The sequence below is a fragment of the Barbatula barbatula genome, assembly GCF_947034865.1.
Source record: "Barbatula barbatula genome assembly, chromosome: 10".
NCBI classification, from domain to species: domain Eukaryota; kingdom Metazoa; phylum Chordata; class Actinopteri; order Cypriniformes; family Nemacheilidae; genus Barbatula; species Barbatula barbatula.
In genome coordinates this window covers 20,622,695-20,643,178 of record NC_136773.1, presented here as the reverse complement: position 1 = coordinate 20,643,178, position 20,484 = coordinate 20,622,695, and the positions used below count along the sequence as shown (strand labels likewise).

Here is a 20,484-nt window from a genome sequence, read left to right as displayed (position 1 = left end):
GGTCTACAAGAACACACAGATTTAAGCATAATATTTCTATAATAAATGTAAAAATTGTTTAAAAATTAATACATAACGTATTTAAAATGATAAAATGTCTTCTATTGATCGATACACATTAGGAATAGCACTTCAACAATCAAATGTTTTTTTTAAATAATTATCAAAGGCATCAAAAATATGTATATTTCATATATTATTATAATTGAGAGAATCTTTAATAAATTACAAAAATATAGAAAAACTGCCATAGTGTCAAATGTGTACTAAATTTAATGTTATATGCAAAGCACAAAAATACTATTTTAATCATCATCAAAGTCATCGAAAATGCATTCAAATGCAGTATATATACAGACTTTGTTACAAAAAATTACATGAAATAGTTTAAATGGAAATAAATGCCAAGACATGCTTATTAAAAAACCTCTAGAGATCAAAAATATTTTACATAGTGTAGGTGTGGCATAACTTACGCTCAGAAGCAGGCACTTGTTTTCCTTGATGGCGCCCAGGCAACCGAGGAAGCCCGTCACCATGACAATGGCGCCTATGGCAATGACCATGTTGGCAGCGGAGAGGGATGGAAAGGAGGGAGAGAAGGTTGCGAAGCTGCCTTGAGACACAGACAGCCAAATCCCAACACCCAGCAGCCCGCAGCCACACAACTGCAAAGAGAATCAACAGATGAAGAGATATTGATGCATTCTCTGCAAGGAATGTGAATGCGAATACACTGATTCAGCAAGGAATGTGTTGTTTGGAAAGTCAACATTCATTACGGCCAACCACAACAAACTGAAAAGTGTTTTTCCAATCTGGGCCGACATACACAAATAGGATGCAATGTTTCTGGCTTAATTTCAAACTATGTTTAGTCTGCCCGACGGCACCGTCAACGAATAGGATGTTTTGAATTTTGGCAGGATTTGGACAGAACGCTGCCTTACTTACAGATAGGACAATCATTTGCAATGTTACTGGGTGCCTCTAGGGGGCATACACCCCATCGTCTTTGTCTCTTAAGGGCCAACATCATCGTTTTGACAGAACACAGTGGATTGATAGTTGCGTATATATACTGTATATGCACATGCAGACGTGCAAGAGACAAGCCAAGCTGGCCCAGCTGTGTGTATATGACTGCGGTGGTGTATGTTTAGTGTTTATAGATGATTATATAGGTGATAAAAGGCAGTTTTTTTCCGTCAATCAGATATAAGGGCACGGCAGAGAGAACGATACCAGCGCAGACACAGAAGAAGGGACCGCTGACATTTCCGTCGCCGTCATTGGAACGGAATATCCAAGCGATCTTATGAATAAGGAATCACGCCCGGCTGTGATAAACTGTCAGGCTCCATGCGGCAAATCAACATCACAAGTATTTGCCCAACGTGACTGCCGTCACCATGCATGAGTTGCCATGTTCCACAACCACCCCATGACGGCACAGTGATAACAGCAAACTCAACGCTTGTACTTCCAGTATCCTGTCAATGTAAATAATTCATCGCCTTGCAGAAACTTCATCTAAAAAGCCTCATCAGGGCATGTAAATGAGCCGGTGCTTTTCAAGAATAAAACAAAATACGTGAGTATAAGAAAGCGGTTATTGGCGTTTAAATTATCAGCATGCTCTTCTGCCGGGGTATCTTTCCCAATATGGGGCAAGATAAAGAACACTGCGGGAGACAGACAGCCTGTGTGCATCTCACACTTGGCAGGTTAAAAGTGGCCGTCGGTTCTATGTTTGGTGAGGGAGCACATTAGCTGGAGGGTGAAGGACATTTTTAATGCCCTGGGAGGTGAGAAATGGCTCTGCACTCGTGTAACATGGAGAACTTTGATGCATCAACAACATCCACATTGTGGAGCGGCGTGTCGCTGAATAACTGGAGAGGTGGAAGACTCAATGAGCCCTGGTCAAAGGAGACGCCGATCAAAAATGAGGCGCATTGCGTTACGTGGCATTCAATCTACAAAATTAATGTTTACAAAAATGTAAGCTTTATTTCTAAATCATCAAAAGGGATATCATTAAAACCCAATATCCCTCATAAAGTACAGTTCATATTGCATGTGAATATTCGGCACAAATATTCGGTGTGAATGTTTGTTGCGATACGTGCTTCAACAAACACATTAGATTCCTATGAATGTGCACCGAAAATAAAAAGAATTTTTCCATCCAAGGTGACAAATCTGTTACAGAAACGAGCCACGCGGAGACGGTTATTACAGTTTAAACCATCAGAAAAGTTTTGTTATTTTGCCCTAAATATTATTTTAAAAATGTTACCTAAATGTAAATTTGAAATGTTGTCTTAGCAAGTTGAGGCACTAAAATTATTAACTGAAAATAATTTAAATGAAAATAAATTTAACCTATATAGCAATATAAAACATATAACCAAGTCATTCATAAAATGGCAACAATATTGCTACAAAGTAAACAAACAATTTACATGAAAACTAAAAATATAAAAAATTATGCAAAACATTAATAACGCTACTAATAGCTTGAAAACAAACCTATGGTCTGTCTGGTCTTTTTTTATTTGCTTATTTTTCAGATCCAAGGACTCTTAAATGACTATAAATCAAGTTGCACCGTACATTATTGTCCAACTTAACATCTAGTTTTACCTTAGATGTCTTATGTTTTTGTACGACTACATATCATTTACCAAAACCGTTTCAAAAACCACCAATACACCTCATGTCCATCATCCAGAATTTATGTGCAACATTGACTGAAGGTCACAAGCGTTATACATACTGAATCGTGCTGTTAGAGAACATCCATAAACCCTTATAGAGTCAAAACACGCCTGGAACGGCTTACCGGCGCCTCAGACGCTCCTTCAGGCATTTTTTACCTCATTTGCCTTATTTGTAAATTCTCCTGCTGTTGAAACGAGAGCTTCTGCCATCACATCAAAAACCAGAGGCCGAGAGCCATGGAGAGAGTTACAAAACGTGAGAGAAGACATTAGTGGGCAGGACCGGGAAAGAAAAGACAGGAGCTGGGGTGGAGCGTACAGAGAAAGACCAAAAAAAGGTCTTGCAGCTTCGAGAAAATCCTGAAAGGCCAGGAAATAGACATCACTGAGGAGAGGTGAGTATCTCCTAATGGTGCATTAGCAGTCCTTGCCACAGAGGACGACACAAATGGAAGCTTTGTTCTTCTGTGAAAAAAAGACGAGAGCAGAGAGATACTGTGGTCGCAGTTCGGACCAATGTACTGGACGGCGTTATTATTTATAGTCCAACTGAGCATGTTAAGGATCATTTCTTAACTATTCTGTTTTTTCAAATTATTACAAACTTCTCCGTTTTAAAAGCACAGCAGGAGACAGGAAAATCAATCAGTAATAGCTGCATATTAAAGACGTGCGATTCTCTATGCAGAGAGGGTGTTCTGCATGCAGAGAGGTTTGCCGACGTGTCTGGGTCACGGGGAGGTAAGTGGGACAGGTATACACGGGCCGATTGTTTGCTATTTAACTTCTATTTAATACAACATGAGATTTCCCATCCTTCTGCTGAAGGGAATGTTCCCAACACATACGGGCTACTGTTTTTACAACAGGTCGACAATTGCAATAATCACATGACTTCAGGTAAAGCCTGATCCTTTTTAACTGCTTGATCTGCTGAGAACAGCTCTTAGACGGCCGTACTACAGTACGTCGCTACACATGACACCCATAAAACATTCAGAAAAGTAATATTCTGTGGATATGTGTACTCTTGTGTTGTAAAAGTCGAATGCCACCAATGGAATTCAGTGGTGGATAGTGCAATGGTGTTCAAGCAAAGCTATAATGGCCTTTATAATTGCAATTTAAAAGTCTCGTTTTTAAAGTAAAAATGTTAAATTGTGTCTTTGCATTGACGTTGTGTGTAATTTAGTCTTGCATATCGTTTCGTTTGTGTTTGGTGTGAACGCACCATAAGACCTATGCATAGTACTGTACCACCTTGGTACTGAAATATCATGTTCATATACTGAACCATACACCTCGAGGTACATTATTTATAATAGAACGATTGTTTTGTTGTAAGACATGAAATATATTAGTTATGAAAAACATAATATAATTCATACTAATAGGCGAACTGTACGCACGCACAACAAATAAAATTACTTCATTCACATTTACTTTGCATGACATATGACTTGCTTTTACATTGAATATTCAATATGCATGTTTAATACAGAATCATAATTTCCATAAGAACAAACATGCTGTCAGGATTGGAAGTGTCACTCACAGTTCGAGGCTAAATGAGGAGCTAAAGGACAGAGATTCAATGTGTATTTGTCTGCATGTTAGACACTACTGAACGTGTGGGCAAAACAAAGTTTCCAACAGATACGCTTCACTGAGGCACTTTAAATATGTCCAAGCATATCAGTGTTCTGCAGGAATGCAGGATAGGGCTCACATATAATGCTTTATACGTGGAGTGTTTATTTTGAAAAGCACTTTGCTATATTCAGAGCGGCACAGCTCCTCTAAACTGCTGCTGCAGTTGAAAGAGGACATGGCAGTTTGCAGACTTCTGAGAAAACAACGTGTCTCAGCGAGAACATTTATCACAGGAGGCCTGTCTTAAGACGGCGTACCCGACTCGATGTGCCTTAAGCGGGAAGCCTCTGAGGAATAAACACTAGATGGTTAAACACACCGTCTTTCCCGACCAATTTCTCATGATATAAAGAGTACGCCAGGATTAAAAACAGAGGAGGTGTGGCTCTGGAGGTTCCCGGGGGACAGCTGGCGGGAGATTGTGTCAAGAAGAGGACTGCTGGAGCTCTGAGGGACTGCTCAATTTGACTGGATAAATGGGGTTTGTGGAGAGACACGTGGCTCGTACTCAAGGTCAGTGTAATTGAAACTATGAAACAGGTTCTACAGAAAGCTGAGAGGACAGAGAGACTTATCCATCACTCATGCTGGCCACTTTATCAACTGCAGCCGTAACATGTTAGTCACGTCAGGCGTCTTGAAGGAGGGTTAGCTACATGCGAGTAACCTTTGCACGCTCTGCATCGGATGAGGCTCAGAGCGCGTGTGTCCGGCAAACCACCCTAAATGTGAGGCTTTCACCCTGACCCATGCGTCTTTGAGATTTATTACAATAGACAAACTCGGCTGGTGAAACTTAAATGGTGCATGCAGGTGTGAAAGACTTATTCTAGGTTTAAAGTTACGCTTTCTTACTACAGAAAATACAAAGGTCACTAAGATTATTATTTTAAACATTTCTGTTTCTTGAAATTAAAGGAAATATTATCTTAAATATTCTTTGAAAATTATTAAATAATCTGAAATACACTTTGAGACTGAAGATATATAAAAATTTTACTTAAACTAAAACCGAACTTAAAATCATTTAATTAATTTAATATCTATCGATAAAAGTGCATAAAAGCTGCTGAATTGATAATGGCAAATGTAAAATTAATAAACAAGGATTTACAGTATTTTACAACAGTGACTGCACTTGGAAGAAATGGATTTAAAAGTTTCAAGTTTTCAAAAACAGAAATGTACATCTTCAATTTAGTAAAAATGTCTAATTCTTTACAAAATATAATAATATTATGATAATAGACAATCAATAGCAAGTCACAGATGCAATTGACACATATTTCATAACAAGGCTTTAAAATAAGAACAGCCAAGTAAAAAAAGAGGCTATAAACGGTGGACCGCTAAAAATAAAATAAAATTACGATTCAATTTAAAAAGTTGTCAGCTAAAGAAAAACACGGAATCTCATTTAAACCACGTATTGAACTGTATCGAACTTTTTGTCAGCATGCAGCATTTATTACTCTTCTTATGAGAAGGATAGAACAAAATAAAGATATTGCAAAAGAGAAAAACGGAAATGGTTTCAATGCCCCAGGGATTGCAGACCCCTGTTTAAGAAGGCAGTTAGCCGACATTGATTTTACACTAAAACAAAACAGTCTGTTGTAACGAAGACATAAAGACAGGTATCCGCTCAGCGCTGAAAGGGAAATGATACTCCATTACTGAACAGAACCATCCTGCTCAAATGACCGCTAGGCTTTTATTGTTGAAATAGGCCGGAGAAAGCCTCTCGCGTCACGTAATGTAGCTTTAAATCACATTAACGAGTGTAAGTACTGTTTGTACAGTCCTCTAACATCCCTGTTATCATGTACACGGTATATATATTAAATTAATACATTTGATATCAAATTTGGGAGATTAAAAGTCTGTGATAGCAGGAGTACATTAAATAGAATCAGATGAACAGGCAAATTTGTCCTTAAAGAGTGATCGATTTCTTCCTCTCATTCCTTATGCCACTAGCATCCATTTTAGAGAATGAGTTATGAATACACGTAAAGTAGAGGCCATGAGTAAATAATGAAATACATCTAATCTAATCGACAAACACAAACACATTGAAGCTACAAACACAACAAACAAAATCCTGCCCAAAACACAATAAACTATTTCATGGATTTAATGGTTATTCTATTGGTGCGATGTTATCTGGCAAAAGCATTTTTGTAATTGTTTTATGTAATTGTTTATCATGTTTTCTGAACGGAAACCATTAGATTTTCTATGAGTGTTTCTGTTCGGTTTCTATTGCTTTTTCAGCTGGAATTTAACTTGAGAGACCAGCCTTGTCCTTTACTTTAGCAAAGCTTTTCACAAGTTCTGAAACATTCATTTCTACGAAGACTTTGAGTTTGTTAAGTTTACATTTATGCATTTGGCAGATCCTTTACAGTTTATTAGAGGAATACTCACGGTATACATTTTGTTTCAGTATGCGTGTTCCCTGGGAATCACACCCACAACCTTCATGCTTAAGCTACAGAAACACTATTATATGTAATATTGTTAGTCATAACGGGCACAATTTGGTATTGTTTAAATTAAAAACAAGCCCAATCCTTTCAGATAGGTTTTTAGGGTAAACTGCATCAAACTAAGTGTGTATTTGAAACTCTAAAAAGTAATTAAAAGGACTGAAGCCATCAAAACAAAGGATAACAAAGGCCTGGATAATAGGTCCAAAATTACTGTTCTTCATCGGGGCTCCTGGAGCTCGTGGGACAATTACTGAAGAATTAATGAGCACCGCAACATTCTGCAGTTTGGTCAGAGGAAAGCAAGCTTTGTTAGATAAGAATTGTGCCTATCCTCTGATTTCAAGCCATCCAGATACCGTCTATGTCTGTCCTCGACTCCTTCAGTAAACTAATACAAAAACAGTCGTAAACCACCATGACAAATTCATATTGTCTTTGCCTTCGAATAAACCCCCCGTCACTTGAACAAAGCACAGCTCTTCCCCCGTGGTGTAGAAGAGAGTGCCGGTATAAGGTCTCAAAGAAAGTCTGGCGGTGAATAATGCAGTGAATCTGTGTGAAAAATGTGCCGCTGAAGCGATTCTGCACCGATCCTCAACACAGCACAGATGCGCTGTAGAAGATTAAACAGGAATGGTGCCTGTTTAAAGTTTCATACGGGACAGCACATCTTTGGGGAAGACAAAATTGAATGAAATTATACTTAGAATTATGTCGGAAAAGAGAGGAATTGTTTTTTTATGAAAAGCAAAAAAGGACATGGAGATGGATTCAATGAAAGCAAAACTCTTGAAATGAATATAAAATGAGTGTCTATGCCTGAAGACATTATAAAATAGCATTTACAGTGCATTTTACAAATGTTTTTTATTTATTTAAAAGTGTAAAAGCCAATGAAACGGCTCTCACTGTACATATAATAAACGTTTAGCACCATTGCTTCCAAGGCGTGATTCTCATGGCCTAGTCGCCATTAACTTTCATTATAAGGAAGAAAAAAGCTCCTTTTGAAAGGGAACCACCTTTCAAAGCTCCTTTCCTTTTTCATCCTATATGAAAAAAATTATCATACAGATTTGAAGTGACGCAAAAATAACAATTCTGTCTACATTTACTCCATGGCGGTACCCATTCACTTCTACTGTATGGACACAAAACCAATGCAAGTCAATGGGTACCGCCACTGTTAGGTTACCAACATTCTTCAATATAGGCATACAGGTTTAAAATGACAAGTAGGTTAGTAAATAACGACTTTTCATTTATGGACGAACTATCCCTAAATAAGAACCATATTTGAGTGCACTATCCCTTTAACTTGCATCATGTGATGCCCATTTCTGAGAGAAACAAAATATACAGAGAGATAATACAAGCTTTACTCAAGCAAGTTTTATTGAATCAGCGTCTTACAATTAATGTTTGAAACAGCCTTTCAGCGCTCGCCTTGGATCTCACATCTGCACTGAATGGGCACACAGACTCGAAATCAATCAGAGCATCTCTGCCAATGGGAAAGCGGCTCTCAGCTGACACCTGCCGCCACAACTCGCTTTCTCACAGCGGAGGATAAGAAGCAAAGCGAGAGAGAGTGAATTGGAGCAAGAGGGGAAAAGAAGAAAAACTATTAGATACTGTTGGCTAATTTGTGCTGCTCCGCTCGAAAGATTTCTGGCAGCTCAACAGACTACCGAAGTCAGGGGAAAGGGATTAAAGGCTCTTTATTTATGGATTGAAAGCGTAGAAGACGATGAATCTGGCCAATGATAAGGTCTGGATGTGGGATAAAAGCAAACACACATACACCCACACCCACACACAGGGACTGACAATGGGATCCAAGAAGCAGGGACAGCTGTATAGATCTCATGACTCTAATGGACGCCCTCTCAGAAGCTGTAAATGAGATGATTAAAAAAAGAGAGTTAACTGTGAAAAAATATAAGAGTCCTAGATAAATATCTCAATAAACACAGCATATCCTTTTATTATTTCCCTGCTGTCTCATAAAAAATATCAGCCCTGATGAAAGACCGCAGGTGTCCGTATGTGCACTAGAATGTAAAAAGCTATGAAAAAAACCATCAAAATAGCTCAGCACGGCCGTAAACTCCCAAATCCAAATAGTGCTAGAATTACAAAGCTCTCGTTCCTCAGGACAAACATATGCTGCTGGTCGGGGCAAAAAGTAAACAAAGACTGTCCTGGATTTATGGATGGTGCAGATGATGGGTCTCTGGAGCACAGCCAGAACTAAATGAATTGGAAATGAATTGGTGTAAAGCAATCGTTCTATAAAAATAATGTCATCATGTCAACCTGTATGAGTATTTTCTTCTGCAGAACACAAAATAAGATATTTCGAAGAATGTTGGTAAGCGAACAATGGTGGTACCCATTGACTTGCACTGGCTTTGTGTCCATACAATAGAAGTGATACCTCTGTATCATTCTTCAACATATCTTCTTTTGTGTTATGCGGGAGAAGGAAAGTCATATAGGTTTGAAATGACAAAAGGGTGAGTAAATGATGACATCATTTTTATTTTTGGGTGAATTATCTCTTTAAAAGTCAAGCCCGGTTATAGAGCTGAAGTAAAGACACATTAACTCTACCAGGCCAGAAGTCACCAGTATTGATAAAAAAACAGCGCACCTAAAAATAAATAAATATTGCCAGCCATGTCATACCAAAGTATGATTTTCTGTCATCCGCTGAAACCCCCAGAGACTTCAATGCCGTCAAACCTGGCACAATATTGTCACATCTCATTTAAGCAATAAGGTATGAGAGGCTGTGATATATTGCCGTGAGCGTTTTATTTCACTGTATGGACAAAAAAGCAAAAGCATTCTGCAAAAATCTCCTCGGTGTTCTGCGGGAAACCAAGTTAAAATTCATATTTGTTTATAATGACATAAATGTGAGTAAATGATGACAGGATTTTCAATGTTGGGTGGAACAAATGCTGCCGTGGAGGCACATTAGAGAAATATTACAGCTCATATTGCTTTGATGAATCTAGAAAAGTTTTCTTAAAGTGTCAGGGACAAGAGGGGATATGGATGTTACGTGATGAATTAAGACACTCTCGCTCATTAAACGTTTTAAACTAGTTTACATCCAACCACTTCAGAGCCCTTATAAATCACATTCTCACTGTGAACAACAACCAACAGCTCAAATCTTTATATTAAAAATGGGTCTTTATGATAAAAGCCGCCACGGTTTAGGATCAGCCCTTGTTATTTGAAATCCTACCTTATTTTAGTAGTTGTGCGGATCATCAGTCTTCCTAACCCAGTACCTGCGTACCTCCACGGCGCTCTCCAGAACAACATTTTGAAGTGTAGCCCTACCTCATCTAAAGCTGCAAGGAAAGCTAGTGGGCTGGGATTCAGGAGCCGAGAAGCCAATATTCTTATTCTTTCTCACCTTCTCTCTTCTGTCAAGTCATACTGATGTAGTCACAAGAAAGACACGTTCTGCCAGTTTCATTGATTGGACCCAGCTCTCCTGACACAAAGATTTCACATCCAGGGTCAAACACTGGCCTTTTCCAGCCCCACTAGCAACCATTTGGGTTTTCCAAATTCCTTTTCTAATTCAAAGACACCGGCAGGCCTATGTTGTCTGGGTCACTCAGAAAATAAGTTATTGAAAGAAGTTCACTTTCAGACAGACATCTGTCAAGCCCATCTCTAGTCACCCTGTAATATTTCATCAGAAAGTGGTACAGAGATGAGCTGGACTCGCTCACCTTGGCTTTGTGGCACTACGGAGCCGAAGTGATGAAATATTCCGCTCACAGATTCATTTGAAGTACTGCCGTTTCCCACCCCGGTTTCATCTTCGACACTCAACTGAAGAGTACTCGCATTTATGCGATTTCAGTTTTAAAAACATACATGCTTGAGGTCTAAGTGGCGTCAAGCTCAATCCAAATGATTGGTAAACTTGCTATTATTATAATCCTCTCTAGAGTTTAACGGGCGACTGGGATTTCCCTTCGCTAGAAATGCAATAATCCTGAACGATCCGAAAAAACATTTGCTGAATAAAGGGTTTGTTCCGTGTGCCTTACATTCACAACGACGGGATGTAAATAAATGCATGGTTCATCATAGCCCCTGAAAGTACAACAATGTGCCGAAATGCACATCACAACACATTACCACAGCCCCGTGGCACTTGAGCTGCTAAATATGTACATCCGCTTAAGTGCTAAGGCATGATATCTCTCATTCTCTGGGAACCTGCTATCAAAGACATACAGATAAATCAATAGTCACTTTGCATGACTGGGAAAGGCGTCCGGCAGAGACTTCCATCCAATCCTGATAGTGCCAAGCTCTCGGAGAAAGCAATTAAGTCTTTAAAACGAGAAAGCATCCACCATAGCATTAGTATTATAGCTATAATGTGCAACAGTGAGAGGGGGATTATTCAAAAAAGATGACTGACACATTCTCACTAGTTCTGCTTAAGGCTGATGATACGTCAACGCGACAAGCCTCAGTATGTCACCGTTCGCTGCTTTTCTGCTTGTTTTCAACTTTACACTTGTTTTTTTCCCCGACTAATTGTGTCTCTCCTGTACGGTACACAGCACTGAGAGATTGCAGTCCTGGCAGGCGCTATTTGTCATGCGTGAAGCATACACGGACCCCTCCGTTTTACTGCATTCCTACCTCGCTATGCGCCCATTTTCTCACTTTCTCCACGTTCGGTAGGCAGATACAGAGATTCAGTTTTCAGATCGAACACATTATTGCAGTATTTTGCGGGTCTGATTGTTTAGCTCAGATAATGCTTTGTCTCCTAGATGATATGACCAAAAATTGTTTGCAGAAAGAAAAACAGACAAAACATTGCTTAACTTGTGAATTTTTTTTTGCACAACACAAGAGTAATGGAGCGTATCTATGGCGGATGCCAGCAAAACAAAATACCGCTAAAATACCAGAGAGTTTGGGAAATCTTAAGGAAAAGAGGAGACAACGATTATTTGGTTTACTCAACGGCACACGAGGGTAAGCTAAAGTAGACGTTGATGGTCTCCATTTCAATTTTACTTGCACAAAGCATAAAACTAAATGCCAATATAATGTATTAAAATGCTTATTCATGTGTTGCAAATCCAATGACGCTGGTAATGATTCTCTCTACCCAATCAGTTATCTGTGTGTCAACACATCACATTTATGTGTCGGTACAGCACGCTTGGACTCAACCGAGGTGGTACAAAAAAGTATCAGGTACTAGGTACTATAGCAAGTGGAAAACCTCCCAAAAGTGAGCTGTGCCGCACAATACCGTGCAGTACTATGCAGTGGAAAAGCGCCATAAGTGAACACTAGGCATGCTTTTGCTGCAATAAATGAAACTCCACAGGAAGACTTTCCCAGCCTCAAGGACCTGAGAATCCCCCTCCAAATCATTCTCGTTTGATTTGGACAAACACAATCCTTCAAAGAAACAATCAACAAAATGACTTTGTCATGGTTTACTCCGCTAGAGTTTAGATTTGATCGCCTGCTGTTCTGATAAGGTTTCCTAAGGCAAACAGACGTTTCTTGAGAGAATTCAACGTCCAAATATTTAACATGAAGTCCTTCTAACCTACCTCCTATCTCTCTCAAGCCCTTAGTCATGGTCCCCAATTTTAGTCTGGAGTCTGTTGTTATTCCCAAAGGGCTGAAATGGGATGAGAAAAAGATTATTGCCTGCATGCGCGTTTATGCCCCGTCCTGAAGATATTTCTCCCGCATCCGGGTTTTCCCATTAGAATTGGCCTTAGAGTCAATTCATAATCTCTGCTGCTATTGACTGACACACACGGCTCCCAGTACCAATGCCCCGGGGCTGACCTTTCACCTGAGAGAGAGTTGCAATAAATGCATTGATGCAGTCAGAAAACAGCACTATTTTATGCACAAGCCAATGTGTTTGGAGCTTGCTACTGCGAAGACACAAGGGAACTGAAGGCTGTCTATCACAGGGATGAAAATTTGCTCAAAACTCACGGGTCAGAGACTCATAAAACAAAGTTTGAATGAATCACCGGCCTCTATTCATGAAGTATAATAGGGCCATCAGAGAATAAGAAGGGCAAAAAGGGTGAGCTCATGCGTGTCCGCCTTGGCAGTTATGTACGGACAAAAAAAGCATCCGGTAATGTGATATGGAGGGTGACCTCCACCATGGGATGGCGGGGAAGCTAAGAGGATCATGTAATTCATGGCGCTTTGGCTCATAGACATAGATCACCTGGCCGGATTGAGCGAGAAATTGGCCATTGAAATAAAAAAAAGGCATGCATGTGTCCGGCGGCGGTTTTCTGCCAGTGTCGATAACGTCAACGTCTAGCGTACAAAAAATGCTATGGATCGCTTTGATAGCCTCATTGTAATTATAAAATTCCATTTTATTGCTACAAGGATAGCTAGTCAGCGTGTGATGGTTGGGAGCGGGGAGTTAAGAGAAATTTATGAGATCCCTGTTCTCCTGTAAGACGGATCCACATTAAATCAATACTCATTTTTTTGCTTCCACTCCAAGGTTAGACAGAAAAATAGGCTAAAACTTTCAATATTCTATATCTCAGCTTCATTTGATATCTTATTCGGTTAGTCAGTTCTCGTACACTGGCGGCCAAGGTCAGCTGGCTCTTTAACGTTTTATCTGTCTAGCGTTCAGATCAGGCTGTTGCACAAAGAGGGATGGATCTGGGGAAGGAGGAGAGATGAAATTGGTCAACACTAAATCAACAAACGTTCATCTTCACCAGACTTACACAAGATACACAAACACACACCAACAGATCCTCTACTACCCAACCGTAAATCAAAGCAAGCTAGTATACAAGTACAGCAACCTTAAAACCAACAATAGCTTGAAAGCTTGAGACAGTTTTCAGAGACAAACTTTAGTCAATATATAGAACAGTGGTCAATATTTGACTATAGTTTTTTTTTCAATTGGTACATTTGTTCCCTCTCTGATCTTGAATATTTGTAACTTGAAATACATGTCTGAAAATCCAGGCTCATGACTCAAAAGCTAATGATGAGATAACATGCATCAAGGCTTACTTCCTAAATCAATATTAAAGATATCAATAAACCCTCCCAAAAATTATTATTTTCCAAATTTGGTTGCATCCCTGGCCAAACACATTTCTTAAAGGGACATCATTTACTCACTCTCAAGTTGTTCCAAATCTATATACATTTCTTTATTCTGATGAACACAGATATTTGGAAGAATGCTTATAACCAGACAGTTCTTGTCAACCATTGACTAACATAGTAGGACAAATTACAAGGGTAGTCAAAAGTGCCCCTCTTTTGTGTTCAACAGAACAAGAAATGTATAAAGTAATTCATCCTACTAGTTAGTGGTGGACAAGAACTGTTTGGTTATAAGCATTCTTCCAAATATTTTTCACTGTGTTCATCAGAACGAAGAAATGTATACAGATTTGGATCAACGTGAGGGTGAGTAAATAAAGACATAATTTTCCTCTAACCTGCAAATACTGTGTCGATATGAAGCCATTTTTGTTAGTAGGCAACAATATTTCACACACAAATTTACTGTTTAAATTATTTAATTCAATAACACTGCACTAACCTTTTAGAATATTAATATTTGCAGATGCTTCGGCGCACATTTGGCCCTTTTCTTCCCTTTTTCTTCGTTTTTTTCGCATCATCATCTTTCAAAGTTAAAACTCTGTTACACTATTTTCACAAATTTCCACTAAATAAGCCAAACATAAACTTGAAAGGGCACTGCTGTATTAATTCTTTTGGTAAGAAGGTTGACTATAATTTGGGTGACTGTTAAAGAAAAGGGGCTGGTGATGATGTTTACTCAAGCAGGGGAAGATAAGCCACTGCAAGGCGAAATGATTCAGACTCATATCAACCCAGCTCGATGAGCCGGCAAAATATGACGGAAATTAATATTCATTGCATACCAATAGCATAAGGTGCATAGAGGTGCGATACACAATGCCTTCAATATTGCAGTATACGGCAGTCTCTAGCATCTCAAAGCCTCTACAAGGGTTTTAAATTCAGGACGGAAAATAGTCCGCAAGTCGCATATATACTCAATATACAGCCCTTATATTCCTTTTTTTACAAATTGGACAAGAAAATCTCTTAAGAAACAAAGAACTCAGGGAGCTATTTGTATGCCGCCAAATAACTGAACCGACAACTGCCAACTCCAACGCTGACAATGTGCAGTTAAGACCCTTAAAAAACAAGTGAGTTACAGTAAACAGCTTTAACTCTGAAAACAACATCAAACGCAGCTGTGTGTTCTGATGTATACTGTTTTCAGGATTGTGAAAACACTTGTTTCAACCAAATCTTGTTGTTGACATTTGTTGTTCACAAACCGGCACAGCCACCACATCTATATTATCTATAGACACAAGCAATATATGTTAGGTCTGAAGCTAATTGGTGCTATGAAGATACGAGTCACGATCGACGTGGGCTGTATGAACAGAAGAGTCAGCTGAGGTCATGCTCATGACAGGTTCATGTGTCAGGGGTCAGGGGTCAGTGACCTGTGTTTCCTGTCACTGGGCCTCTTGGGAAAATTCCTGGATGTGTGTTCAGTTGGCCGGATCTGTCATTTATTGCCTTGGCCTCTCTGTCTCTCTCTCTCTCTCTCTCTCTCTCTCTCTCTCTCTCTCCTAGGCCAACAATTTGTGGAACATGACACGGCAAACCAATGACAACATGTTACATTGTAAGACTGGCGAGATGTAGACTTAAGAAGTCTTGAGTCATAACAGACACGGTTTAAATTTATAGTATCAGGCTTAATTTAATCCTAGATTTTACATAAATTTTAAGTGAAACATGTTCGATTTCAGGGCAATGTTCCTAACAATACAAGATGAAACCTTAACTTAGACAAATCAACCAGCTATATCATCGTATCTAACTTTTCCTTGAACAATTCAGCAAAGCAGGCGTTCTTCTGAGCAGTAATTCAATTACGGCTTGATAGTGGCAGAATAGATTTATCTCGGTAGCCTTGTTGTAATTGAGTAGATGCTATTGATGATAGGTCTCTCAATATGATTATGCCTTTCCAAGCCTGAAAAATTGTAATGCATTAGCGCAATTTTAAAGGCGTGATTCAAACAGAAAAAGGCTATCGAGATCTATTTCAAGGCTATTTGAAGACCTTAAATAAACTCCTCAGCTGTTTCTACACTCTCCACTGTCTCCACATTCTCATTATGAACGACTGGATTATGGTTATATGAAGAGATAAATCTTAACAGAGTTTGCTTGAGTATGGAAGAAACCTACAGTCGTTTCAGCAAAATCAGCAGTCAGGGCTATTTTAATAAGGAAGGTCTCAGTGGATGTACATTTCACTGTAAAGCTCAGAGCTCTCTCTATTTCACACTGTAAGGTCATCTGAAGTCCAGCCAGATCCTCAGCTGATGTGGGTTATATTTAGATCTGAGCATGGACGGGGTCGAAGGGGCCAAACAATAAAATGTTTGCACATGGGAACTGCTCTCGATTTTGGAGGTTACCGTGTCTGAGCTTCTGAAGCTATTGACAATACACAGCGATGTACCATAAACTCAAAATGAGGGTTTTGTTAAGATAACAGGCAAAGGGTTGAATTAAAGATCTTTGCTTAAGTGTGAAAATAAACAGGTAAGTCCAAGACTGGAGCAAACATGGTAATATATATATAGACCACTTCAGAAGACGTAAACAACGCTGATCCAGAAGAACTTGCTGTTTCAGTTTTTTAACACTACAAAATACAACCAACAGAACTATGATAATATATATATAGACCACTTCAGAAGACGTAAACAACGCTGATCCAGAAGAACTTGCTGTTTCAGTTTTTTAACACTACAACATACAACCAACAGAACATGTATAACTGAATCAAAATGTTAAAGAAATTTCTTCAATTTTTATTTTACATTACAAAAATAATAATATTCAATATATAAATCTGAAACCGGAAGTGCTTCTGGAACAGCATCTTGAATCAAGCCAGAATTTTGTGATGAGATGTAGACACAGCGCAGTAAGTAGCTGCTTTTGGGTCAACGGAATAAAAGGAAGAATTTGTTAGAGAAAAGCATTATGGGTAAACAGAGAAAAGACACATACTTAGATCTTCTCTAAGCACAGAAAACTCAATATATTCACTTTGAACCTGTAAAATACCAATTAGAAAATCTATGAAACTATTCCTCTCTCCACAGCATCACACATTAAAAGGTAATTATGAGACCAAAATGTTTTTTAGGCTCTCCTGGATGCCTGTGCCAGCAAACAGACCGATTGCTATTTCTGATAAAAATCCACTCTTGAAATCTCAACACTCAAAACAAGAAATTTTAAAAGCATTCCAAACTGTATCTCACTTTGCTCTGCATGCGATTTTTAGGTGCAAACTGTCTTCTCTAACCACATGCTTTGAAAGCGGGGAAAATAACATTCTGCTTGCATCCCACTTTTCCTCTTCATTTTTCTTCCAAAGAGAATCCTGAGATCAATAGGATTCAGGTGAAATAACGACAATTGAACATTCTCATTAAGAGCTTTTGTGATGAAGCCAAATGCAGCGCATCCCCACAAAAAGCCAAGTTTAAGCAAGAAACACAAAGCCCTCGAGGAAAAGCAGTTAACAATGGACAGGTGAGTAATAATGTCGGGTTAGAGCACTTCGGTTCATTCAATGACTGCATAATTAAGAGCACGAGATGTGTGGAAAGAGAAAATTCACGCTTATTGTCACTTGAGTGAGACAGACAGAGACGGTACATTCATTCTGTGCCAAGTTCTATAGGGTAGCTCCTGTCGGGCAGTTTGCTCACGTGAGGTCTCTTATCTGTCGGACGGATTTCTAAGACTGTGTTTGACGCAGCAGGTGAGATGATTACGGTGGTCAGTAGAGTTTACCAAAGATATTGCCTGAGTGGTATGAAATACAGATGGCATTTACCGCACATGAAAGATTCAAAGTGGTTTGATGAGATTACAGCAGTTCTGTGCGTCAGAATCAAATGATAATGCGTGAGGATGTTCTGCATCAGATATCGATGATGTAATGATACAGAACCAAATCTGAGATTAAATACAGCACAGGATGTTTTAAATTGAAAAGGCATGTTGTCTCTTCTCCGGTGGATCTCCACCTTTTGATTTGGAGTCGGTTTATTTCATTTTGATACTTTTATACTTATTATTTTATTTTTTTATCTTTACACACCTGCTTGAGAAACACTGCCCTGGATGTTCCAAATTTAATACAAATCAAGCTGTTGTGCATGCAAACAATAATGCACGATTTGGTTACATCTGGTAACACCTTGTTTGTCTTGTCCCTCAGTTCTGTTCACAGATAAAAAAACAGTAAAACACACTTATCCAAAATATACTTAAAGTGCTGTGTTGCCACATATTAAGTTTATACTATAAAATATAATTTGTGTCACAAATCACATAATATACACGATGCACTCAAACATCTAGTGTATGACTTTAAGAAGATTAGACGGGGCGAGAGTTGTGCCAAAGGAAAGAAAATAACAAAACTAATTTTAATGCCCTCTAATCTAAGCTAATAATAAATGAAACAAAGCGGGTCTTCAGCGTATTCACGCCCTACCTAAGCTACACTAACTAGCCCGCATAAAACCATACACGGGGTGGCACTCACTCCTAATTTTAGTGTGTCTAATACAAAAGATGCTACAAAGCTGCATGTGCACAATGTGTGACGCGCGACCTCTTACCTGTCAGCTTTTCCCCGGTACACAAAGAAAACGAGAGACACCAACAACATCCAACGAACAAAACAACAAACTGTGCATAGATGCAGACGGCACCTGTATTAATGTTTAATAGCCCTGTGCACTTGTATATCAAGTGTATCTTAAATATTTATTTCACCCAAAGTATAAGGAAAGCATTTTGCTCTGATAATTACCATAATGCACAAATGCTGTCGACAAAGCTTACCTTGCGTTAAATCCAGAACATCTGCTTATTCAATTCCATTCAGTTCACTAACAAATGTGACGGTAAACTAAAAGCTCCTTCTTCCAGATCATCATCTTCGTGAGCTCATACAAGCTCTTATAGTGTTACAACAGACACTATTGAGACGTCCAAAAAACATCACTGCTCTAATCCTTAAACATGAATAAATGATGTTAACATAAGAGCCATAACACCCAGTCTTCACCTCACTCACGCAATATATAATGGGTACTGAGCCATTTAACGTCAGAAGTTCGAAACACTGAGCCAAGTGACACTTCAAACCGATAAAGAACCGCTGTTATAAATATGCCAAAGCATCACACAAGGCAAACTGCGAACATCTATTTCTTAAAGCAGTTTACTATGCAAGCCGTGTCTTTGTGGTGGAACTAAAGAAGACTAATAATATTAATGAATATTAAGTGGTTCATGAAGCATAGAGCAGAAAAAGATTAGAGTGATTTCATTATTAAAGGCCTTATCTGCTCCTCAGTGGACTTTCATTATTAGATGATCTCGATCCCACTCATCTAAATATTCCTTGTGTCTTCTTAAAAAGGTTAAGCAGCAACCCACTGGGCCAACAAGATGATGTCGCCTACTGAGCATCCTGGTGGTCGGGTCATGCTCCTGTCGAATTTAATATTCATGGCATGTCTAATCGGGAAAAGGAAATGCCGGCTTAATATGCTCAATTATATGAAGTCTAGAAAAGAGGATCAGTGTTCATACAGGTCCAGCCTGTATGAATACCAAACATCCTACGAATATAGAAAACAAGGCATCCATTTTATAACAATGCAATGATATATCTCCTGTATTTTAACAATAAACGTACTGTTAGATTCCTCTTGAATTTAATCCAGAAACAGGTTATTTGATTATTGACCTTGGGGCGTAAAGGGCTGCTTAAATGGCATTATGTGGACAAAGGAAATAATAATAGAAGGAGAAAAAATTATATCTCTTGGTACAGAAGGACTCAAAGGCCACCAAATTTGAAAGTTCTTTATGGCAAATACCTCCCGTAACGCCCCAAAATTCAATCACTGTATGATTATTGTAGAGCGCAATTTTACACCAGGACCGGCACTGCCTAAAATCTGGCCAGAAAGCAACCGCACTACAGGCAAGAGCCTTCCCAGATGAAAAGCTGAGAGAGAGAGAGCGAGAGCGAGAGAGAGAGAGTTTCTGCCTAAAAAGTAAATTTTATATATAGGAAAATCTGAGAAATACAGGAAAATCAAACATTCTAAAGCAAGAAAGAATTGAAGTGAATAATAAAGCAATAAGCCCCAAGAAGCCGTGGGTTACAGTGCATTTCGCGTCGTGCCTAACAACGCCCCTTAGCTGTTATAAAATGCACTGTAACCCACGGCTTCGCGGTGCTTATTGCTTTTATAAAACGGTTAATCCATACGCATAGTAAAGTTTCATGAAATAAAACACAACAAATATTATGTAATTATTTTAATAGAAATATATTCTTCCGCCAAACAAAGTAGTTCCTCAGAGACAGGTGCGGCTGCCACGCAAACCCAGACACAGAA

The 20,484-nt window shown here is 38.9% G+C and overlaps 1 protein-coding gene across 6 annotated transcripts in view; it reads right to left on the bottom strand.

The window, feature by feature from the left end:
- tspan9a (tetraspanin 9a) overlaps positions 1-20,484 on the bottom strand; it is a gene marked incomplete at its 5' end in the record, with an annotated part of 149,350 nt that overhangs the window by 15,345 nt on the left and 113,521 nt on the right. For all 6 annotated transcript variants that reach the window (XM_079466026.1, XM_079466027.1, XM_079466029.1 and 3 more), the window contains one exon: positions 477-668. In XM_079466026.1, the coding sequence (XP_079322152.1) occupies positions 477-668 (192 nt within the window). The remainder of the gene's footprint in view (positions 1-476; positions 669-20,484) is intronic.